Source organism: Cyprinodon variegatus, unplaced genomic scaffold (genome assembly GCF_000732505.1).
Source record: "Cyprinodon variegatus isolate N-32 unplaced genomic scaffold, C_variegatus-1.0 Scaffold66, whole genome shotgun sequence".
NCBI classification, from domain to species: Eukaryota; Metazoa; Chordata; class Actinopteri; order Cyprinodontiformes; family Cyprinodontidae; genus Cyprinodon; species Cyprinodon variegatus.
The window spans coordinates 1377029-1387466 of record NW_015150519.1 but is presented as its reverse complement, the minus strand read 5'-3'; the positions used below and the strand labels follow the sequence as shown (position 1 = coordinate 1387466).

Sequence of the window (10438 nt, the reverse complement as noted above, 5' to 3'; positions counted from 1 at the left end):
AAAATCAAAGTCCTCCAAAATCTATGTTTTGATCATTATTTTAATCAAGGTTGCTGCTAATGTTTTCAGTAAACACTTTTTATTTATTTTCAGATAACAGTCAACAAATTTCAATATAAAAAGTGAGATTATGGAGGATTTTAATTTTGAGATTTTAAATCAAATATTGATGAGAAACATCAGGGTTCTTTCATACAGTCTTGTCTTAATAATTTTGGAAACTAAGGGAAAACCAACAGATGCTCTCAAGTAAGGAAATTCTCAAATACTATCCTAATTTATGGTGTTTGCATGATCGATAAACACCCTCCTAAGGGCTGGCTTGATCATCATTTTCATCTGTAGACCGCTTGACTGCAGTTATGAAAACCACATCTTCTGCCAAAGCACCGATTTGATGTTCATTATTTAGCCCATTCACAAAATAACTATCAAAAAATGTTCCCCACAGATGAGAGTCCTTCATTGCATTGGCTGTTTGGTGCGTCTCAGAATTTACCCATATTTCAATGATATTGCCGGATCCTGCAAAAGTAAGTTAGGATTTTGAAAAATGTTTGCAGGATCGCAGGATTGTAGTATTTTTCTGCATGGCTCCTTTGTATTTATATGCCATCACAACACTGGTACCATACAATCAGCTCATAGAAGCTGAATTGAAATACACCACACTTTTCAGGATTTTCTTTTTTAATATTTGGAATTTTACTTTACCATTTACTCCACTCCCAATTTACCGGTTTCTGTTAATATCTTACAATGAAATGGATTGAGTTTTCTGGTTGACAAAAGTTCAGTTGCTATTAATACAATTAATAAATAATTAATTAAGGCTTTGTGTTTACACAAAGTGCTATTATGACCAAATTAGATTCTATAGTGATTGTTTACTTATTTGATCATCTAACTTCAAATATAAAAGGGTGTTAATGAGAGAATTTCAAAAATTGGCAAGGGTAGAGGTCTTTTGGTTGATAAAATCTACTGTGAGCATGTATTATCTCGAATAAAACACCAAACATGTGGCAACAGGCATAATTTTCACATAAAAAAATATTGACAGCACTAAGGATCCTTCATTTACTTCACCACAGACCGTTGCTGTTGATTAACAATGTGATGTGAGCCCAATATCAAAGTGAACTATTAAACCAGACATGTCAGGCATTTAATACAGCAAAACAGAAACACAAAAAAACAACAACAACTCAAAAACGACAATGCTAACGCTTCAAAATCAGAGGGTTTTTATCACAGCAGGAAGCCAAAAGTAAGGCGCAGCAACCAGCTGACCTAACCCTGTTTTGAATCACAGCCTCAGCCTCATTTCCGCCAACAAAACACACAAAATAGGTTATGTTAAAAACAAAATTGTTTTATTTTTTTTATCTCCCTCCACTTGATATCATTTTCCACTTTGTGGATTTTGAAAAAAAAAAAAAACAACAGCAAATTAATAAAGGTAAAAAAGACAGGATTGGCAAAAAAGAAAAAAATACAATCATCACTATACAGCACAGAACAACAAGTCTCAGGATGGAAAACTAATGTTTTGTTCCTTTCATTCTTTCTTGCCTGTTTACATTGATAACAATCTCTAGGAATGTAATAAGACCTGCAATCCAGGTGTGTGTGTTATGAAAGACACAAACAATCTGCCCAGTGGAGCTCAAATGGAAAACAAACACACAGATGCACACATATTGCTCACACACGAGGCCCTTGAAATTACTAATGGATAATGCACACTTCAACATGCAACGCTTCAGTACTTGTGCTAGGTTCTACTCAATGTATCCTCAAAAACAGCAAAAAAGTAGGTGAATCTGAAAAAAAAAGAAGGGCTGGGGACCCTTTTTTACAGATCATCTGCATACAAAAACAGACTCTGGAATCAAAGAAAGTGTGGATAGAGATGGACAAGGAGAGGAACAGGGAGAGATGGGTTTCACATTCAACACCTACTCAGCTTATTCCAGCAAATATACACAGTTGGACTTCTCAAATAAAATTTATTAGTTTCCAAATGAGACATTTTTCTCTTTCTATTCCCAGCAGTAATTTCTTCGCGAGGCACAGAGCCGCCCTTCCTATTTTCTCATGTATCCTAGATTCCAGCATATTATCCTGCAGATGTGACTTCGCCTAAGCTAGGTTTGTAACATAACAGCTTTTCTGAAACATAGCTGCAATATTAATCAGCACAAAAATAACGGTAAAAAAAATAATAAAATAAAATCCATCTTTTTTCCTCTCTGTCAGGCCTCAGCATTGTGAACAATATTTACCCATTGGTTGATTGACAAGGAAAATGCAGAGCGTGGGACGATTATTCACAGAGGCCAAGTAATGGTGCTCTCTCTGTGTTGGAGATGGGAGGTGGGCGACTTAATGACTAGGAAAGACGTAGTGGGCGAGATTCCTGCTTTGTGCTTCTTGACTGTTGCTGTTGCCCAGCCATTGGTGTGCGGCATACTGTTAATTAGGCGGATGCTTCTCCTCTTAGAGAGGTGAGTGATTGACAAGATACCATCTGTGACTACATATATGTCTGTCTATCTGTCTGTCTGTCTGTATCTCTATTTATCTCATGCAGTTTTTCCTAGTATCATTGACAGCTAGTAAGCTGTATACGAGTGCATACATTAGCCACTATAATGAAACTGGATTGCTTCTTAATAAACTTGCAACACTGAGTTTGCCCATGAGAGGAGAATGGGCCTCCGGATAGCATGTAAACAATGGATGATTGGGATAATATATGGGAATTAGACGTGCTTTGCAGTAAAGGACATGAGCAGGGGATTTGGAATAATGATATTGATTCATATGCAATTATCACTCTGTTGTAGCATATCCTTGTAGTATACTGCCTCTAGATGCTGTGAGGCTCTGCGATACATGTAATTTATTTGTTCTGTGCATATTATCCCCATAGTAGCATAATTTAAGTCTGTATAGTCCTGCCAATAAATTGCATATGCCACGTTACAGAAACGCTATGTACCAAAGCAAACAATAAAAATACTAAGCTGCATTTACTTGAAATGAGAAACTAATGACTATTTCTTTATTTCCCTGGATCTGACTCTTGCTCCTCAGTACAGAGTTTACCAAGCTGACATTACAGCTTGCCCAAATAGTTTCAGAAAAGGGTCTAAAATCAATGTGCAATTAGGGGTGTCTTGTATCAGGCATGATGAATTATGCTCTTTGCTCTAAGGCTGGGTTATAGACACTTGATCAATCCAGTTTCTGTGGCTTGGGAGATATTGCTCTATTTCAAAGCCGTTCGGTCAGATGTATTGATTAACTATTGTGTGGAGGATTGAAAGTCTATTCCAGGGTTTGCTCTGAGCAGTAAAGCTTCTGTAGAAAGGCCTATGCTTTAAGCCTTCTGCAATATATTGAACTATAAGATGTATACATGTTGTTTTAGCTAAGCTTACAGTACATTATGTTTTTCTACAGTATGCATTTAACATTTTAGTACAGTACTTCTATACGGACAATTTAGACACTATTTACACTACCTTTTTTTGTACGATTGCTGTTAATTGTTTACAATCCACTTCCTGCAATGTTTAAATACACCAAGATAATTAACAAATGTAAGGTAATAAAAATGCATTAAAATTCTTGGTTTATTTTAAGATAAAAGTCAGCTAATCAAAGTAAAGCGATTAAGTGCAATACAATGTTACATACTGTAGACAGACTGAAGTGTTTAGAGCTGCAAACAACATGGCCTCTTATTAAGAACGACTCTGCAAATAGATCATCATAACCAGCTACAGGAGCCAATCACCACTTTCTCATCAGGGTATGCTGAATGTAATTAAGGACTGAAGAATTGTCTTGTTTATATCACTGTAAACTCATTGCACCCCAGTTGGGGTGTTATTTACACACTAGAAATAGGCCAGACTGAATTTGTGATCAAGGCTATGTTAATGATGTTCATATTACATTGTGAGAGCATAAATAGAATGTGCTACACCTTCCCCTGGGGGAGGCCATGGCGCTCAAGTTTGGAAAAGTGTTATGAATGCTTGTCAGTCTTCTTTCCCTCAATGAAGAGTTCAGAGTCTGGTTAGTGTCATTGAAACTCCCTCTGGTTCTGAGCTTTTGGTTTTGCATTGTCAAGGTTTCATCCCAGGGGATTATCAGAGTGGTTGCTTTCTCAGCATGAACTTCATCTACCCTTAAATCTTACACCCCAGGGATCTTCCAGCTTGACAACCCTCTCTTCAGCTAAAATCTCTGTTTCACCAAAAAAAAAATCATCTAGTCAAATATTTAAGCAGCTTATAACTTTTCCATTGACTCTTATCTAAAACTGTCAATACTGTGCAATTAAAAGATATAAAAACAGCAGTAAGCACTTGCTGTTATGAAATCTCTAGATTTTACTTTCAGAAGAGATGGTTTGCAATTTCTTCTTAAATCAAATATATTGAACTGAATGATGGTAAAAGGCCTTACTCTAGAATAATGGCAAAAAAATTATTTGATTTAATGTCGCCAGATAATTGATAAAACCTTCAGTGAGTTACGTTTCCAAGCTGTAAATCCTAATGCAGCATGCCATATGGTGCAATAAAGCAAATGTATGTGTAAACACAGACTGACAATTAAGATGTTCAGATTTTTGTTTAGACCAGTACCTTTTTTTCAAGACCTTCCACCACTGAAAGTTACATACATAATAGAGATAATCTGACATCTTTTTTTTTTTTTCAAAATCCACCCATATATAATTACTGACATGCTATTTCCAAACACACTTTGACAATCATGACAGCATGTTGTTTTGTTGTCCACATTTTTTTTTATCTTCTTTTTATCTTTATCAACAACATATTATGTACATACAGATGTTATGGGCCGCTTGAAATCCTCAGTGGAAAGCTGACGTGTAACAGTACATGAGTTTAAAATAAAAAAATTAAAATAAAAGACAGTAAGAGGTTAGAAATATAGCAATAAATGAGTCACAGACCAAATGACCTGCTATTGTGCTTGAAATGGAATCCATCATTGTTTTGGGAGCAAGTAATTGCATGCACAATATGTGTTCTTTAACACCCAGATACACTGCAGAGGAAACGACATGTAGTGTCCTAGATTAAGGGCCATTTTAACAGAGCTTCACAATCATTTCCGAGGACTGTATACAGGAAAAGTACAACAACAGACTTTTGATAGAGCTTGTTAATGGCAGATCATTTTAGATAATACACCACAGATTTGACAATGATGGAAATCCATTAAATACTAAAAGTAGGAGTTATTGCTGATTTGATAAAGAAATAAAATTAAACAACAACAAGAAAAAGAAAAACATTCCACATTTGATTCAGTATTGAGTAATTCCCCTGTCATGTTGTAATAGTCAGGGTTCAGCTGGGGTAACTTCATCCCTCGATATACACTTTTATGGCAAATTTGCATATAGTCTCTGAATGTGAGCTGAACGCAAGAAATGGATTCAGACATGATGCAATATGGGATTTCCTCTCGCTGCTTGTGCTGTACAGGGTTTTTAGTCACAGGTACACATCAATGGTAGTGGCTGTGCACCATTGTGAGATGTGTCCTTTAAGAGGATTCTTGTCAGTTTTAGGCTTGAACTTGATTTATGGTGGCCATAACTGTACGACGGAAAGGACAGGTGGAGCTCAAGCTCCTTCGCTCACCCAGCCACAAGTAATGGCTAATTACATCTTTATCTCCCTGTGGTCTGGCAGAACAAGAACTGACTTACAGCCTCAACTAGAGACCAACATGGATCCAAATCATTTATCATAGCTGGTCAGTAGAGGACGCACAAAGAGAAGAGGACAGATGTGTGTAAATGTGTGTTTGATAGAGGTAAAAGCATCACAGAAAGAGTCAAACGCATAAACTGTTACAAATTATAAATTACATCACCAGCCACCACTCCAGGACACGGATGAAATGACCCCTTTAAACAGTTTCAAAAGTAAATTTAAAAAGCCCGTCATGGTGAAATAGACCACACCACTTCAAAACCTTTACACCTTTTTTTTTTTGTTTCATTTTTTTTTATATATATCTTCATTGAAGTTGTCCGATGTGTGTGAGCAAAGTAGAAAATCTTTCTCTTTTTTCACAACTTATCAACGTCATATTTTATTCATTTTTTCTCCCTTGCATGGAATTACTACTATTCATTGTTACTCAAATACTTATTAACATCATCAGCATCATCATTATCATCGGTAGTAGTAGTATTAACACCAAAAAAGTAAGTAGTAAAAGCAGCTAACCTTGCAGAGAAAAAAAAACAGACAGTGCAGGAAGGGAAAGGGAGCGTATGGACTTACAACAGGAACATCTCTAACCAGTACATGCTATCAACAAGCGACAAAGTGGATGGAACTGCAGAAGCTGTGAAACAGAAGATGTTTCAGTGAACAGTCTCTTTCTGCTTCAGAAGACTTAAGTGTAGTTGAGGCTTACTTAAGGTCTTGCATGGGGGGCCATCTGAAGTTGGTCCCAGAGATGGCCTCTGTGCTGCATATATTTACAGTGGTGAAATGAAAAGCGGAGGGCAGGTGGTAAAGGACTGATGAGCAGCGGAGAACACTTTAGCATTATGAAGGTCAACTACACAAAGCACTTTTAACACAGAGGCAAGGAGGGGAAAAGGGGGGGGCTTAAAAAGGTCTGGGTAGTGAGGTTTACATGCGAAAACTTAGTATAAACCTCCCCGAATTACATAAAGGGGACTGACACCATCACCACCCATCCTTTTTTTTAATACATTTTGACATCATTCATAGCAGCTTCACTGCTACACTGGTAAAATAAGAAATAACTATAATAAAAATAAAAGAAAACATAGATGTTGTCACTCAGTTTAAGTGTGTGATCATAGGGTGAAACTTCACATGACAGCCAGTATCACATCATTACTATCATTTCCATACATAACCACCGAAATATTGTGATTTTATGTATCATTTCCATAAGGCAAACATTGTAGGTCAGTCAATAGTCTGTGTTTTATCTTACATAAATGACCGTACAGTTGTTAGATTATCTATTTTCTCATTTGTCACCATCACCATTAATATACACTTTATATCAACATCACCTCAGTTGGAGTAATGGGAGAAAACAAAGGTTGGAGGGGGAAGAACCAAGTCAGACAAGTCTGCAAGGCAAAAAGGTCTAATTCTATGTGTGAAAGAGAAACAGAAGAAGGGGATATTGTGACTAAGTTGAATATACTATAATTGAATTGAGGATGTGCAGGGGATTTCTAGGGAGTAGTTGTGTTTGATGCAGTGATTCAATGGCTCCTGAAATAATGCATATTCTTTTAGTTCACAGTGATGGGTTCGTAATTAAAGAATTTCATTTCCGTTTTCCTTCAGTTGAGAGCGGGGAGAGAGAGAGAAAGACAAGAGGGAGCAGAAGAAGAAATTGGGCTTCCAGGGAGTGTTTGAGGATGATTCCAACAAACAAGAGCTTCACACTTTCACAAGAAGAACAGCAGAGAGGGAAACCCAAATGCACAAGCTGGCACTCATCCCTGGATGTAAACCGGCCCCTCGCCCCTGGAGAGCTCCTGGTCCTGAAGAAAAAAATAGGAGAACGGAGGAAAGAACAGGGAAAGGAGTAAGGGGGAAAAAAAAGCAAAGTTACTATCACATAGAAAATTAGTTTTTACACTCTGAGGGACAGAATCTCCACATCAGTAGCTCTCCCATCCATCACAATTTACATCTACATTCAGAGATTTTCACACATGACTTCATACATATCGATTTGTAATCTGATTCATGGAAAAAAAAAATTCTGGCTGTTGACTGTGCTGATTTATTAAATGATAAAACCAGGTATCAAATACTCGCTATATGTCTCTAACTAAAACATGCCAACTAAATTTAGCAAACATTTTCTGCAGCATTTCAACAACTGTAAAATTCAACTGATATTCTAATGCACTTGAAATAAAAAAAAAAATAGCTATTTATCCAAAGTATTAGGCTATAAATAGCAGGCTTACACAAATTCTAATCTATTAAGCATTCGTGCATATGTTGCAAATAACAGTTTACACAAGGGAACCTACTGATGGCTACATACATCATCTGAATCTATATCACCATCTCTGTCATAAAGCTTAATACCAACGACCTTATAATTTTTGTACTTGTTGCTTCACTACGACATTTCATAACCATGATGAAGCACAGGAGTCATTAATTTCACTTTGGTGTCTCTGCGTTCGATACATGAGCGGATAAAGGTGACCTTAGAAACCTTAATGAATATTCAGAACATGCTAAAGCCCTACACATGTCAGCATGTTTTAACACTATCCAGGTTGTAATTTTTAACAATCAGAAATCATTAATTTTACACCATTAAAAGGATGACAACAATATTTTTCCTGTGGCAATTTTAGCTATCCTGGCCAGGACTTATGCAGTATCAACATTTCTATATCCACATGTTTTCAAATGTATTTGTTAGAAGAAAAGAAAACATATAGGTCAGCCATGTCTAAAAAAAAAAAGAACAACTCAACTAATTGTCGATTATAGTAAATCATGAATTAACTGTTTTGAAATTTGAAAACCAAAGTTTACTTCCAAAAGCTCAACTTAGCTTGACAACATGAAGAAGGCTAAGCACATTGAAAAAGGCAACAAATTATTCAACAATCTAAGGAAACAATGAGAAATTAATAACTAACATCTATCATTCTATAATGGCAAAACTAGTTCAAATTCTTTGAGAAGCCAGAAAAGTAAAGTGTTAGCCTTTATCCTCAGTACTATGAAGGAACTATGGAGCAATTGAGAACATTTTGGGGAGTGACCGGACAACTTAAGCTACGTAATCCAGGAGCTTTCAAATTAATCATCAACAACATCTAAAAAGAGCAGTTTTGTTTTGGGAGTCCAAAACCTCTGGCATACTCATTGTTAACTATTTGTATATTTATCTAGCACACACTAGAATACGTTTCAGCATATAGAGGTGTCCTTTTATAGCTTTATTATGTCCGATACGATATTGATATTCCATCTTTAAGAATGGAATGTTGTACTGTTATGATATAAGCATGAATCATACATACTTTTATTACTTATGTTGTGTTTAAAAAAAAAAAAAAAAAAGATTTGATTAATTTATATGACTTTTTAGGTATATTGGAGGATTTTCGAGAATTTTTGAAAAGCCCCGTACTCTCCACTTTAAAAACAATGCACGTGCAAAACCCTGTACCTACTCATGAAAGGGAATGCCTATCAAAGGCTTGTGAGAGCATGCATGTGCCCATTTCTCCTCGTGCACGCTCTGTTTAAAAGTTGCTGTTTGCATTGCTCATACAAGCTTACTTTCCAAAAGAAGATTTTCCAATTTTCCACTATGTCAGACTCACCACTGCTAAGGGAAAATGGGAACGAGCATGTAGCACAGCTTTGTGTAAACAAATCACTGGAATGATTGACAATTAGGAGGACCACTTATTATGATCCACTCAGAAAAAGAGCATCCTACACTGTACCTTTAAACTGAGAAAAATAGTCAATAACAATAGGTGTAAGAACACGTTATCCATGAAACATTAACAAATGGGTTACATTAACTATAGACAGAAGCTACTACCGGTTAGCCGATATAAGCCAATATTATTCTTTTACCTGACATTGGAACTAATTTAAACCTATAAACATATTTAAAAGTAAGTAACTCCAGCTCTAGATTAGTCAGTGCTTAAATCTGGTAGTACTGTGAGCATTTCTTTTGTTGTGAAATGCATATCCACTCTATGGAGTTCAGACTAATTTAACATCTGTGCAATCCACAAAGTGTATCTACATCATTGTGCCAAAACAACATCTAGCTGTGCTGAAATTTGGAGTCCACTTGATGGACTGTAAGATGGATCCAGCTGTTCAAACTTTCTTTCTCTAATATAAGTCCGCAATCATCACTTGGATAAGCAAGCCCATTCCATCCAGCTGAGAGGCATTCAATAATTAATCCATTGCACACAGTCTGATACAGGAATTAATTATATTGCAGCGCAGAAGGGGTTTATGATGGCAGTCTCTTACCTAATCTTAGCTATGGCTCACAGTATGTGATCAAAGCTGAGTCATATACTGACATACAGCAAAATATTACAATAATCATGCAGTAGAGCACTGCAAAGTTATTTTGCTGGTTTGCTCAGTGGGAGGCAAAAGAACTGGAAAGCTTATCAACCTGCTAAGCTGATATTTTTTCTGACCACATTGGTTTGATGTAATTGTAGACTTTGAGATACTTTTAAAAGAGATATTCACTGCAGAGGAGTTCACAGCTAAATAACATCCATATATGAACCAAGAAAAGTGAGCTACTAATCAAATTAGGCAAGGCAATAACAAAAAATGTGTTAAACAAA

General features: G+C 36.3%; 1 protein-coding gene across 1 annotated transcript in view; it reads right to left on the bottom strand.

Annotated features, from left to right (window-relative positions):
- Positions 1–1371: 1371 nt before the first annotated feature.
- Positions 1372–10438, bottom strand: part of iglon5 (IgLON family member 5) — a 164369-nt gene continuing 155302 nt past the window's right edge. Inside the window, exon 8 of the mRNA XM_015371900.1 lies at positions 1372–7606. Coding sequence (XP_015227386.1) covers positions 7503–7606 — 104 coding nt within the window. The 3' untranslated portion in view covers positions 1372–7502. The remainder of the gene's footprint in view (positions 7607–10438) is intronic.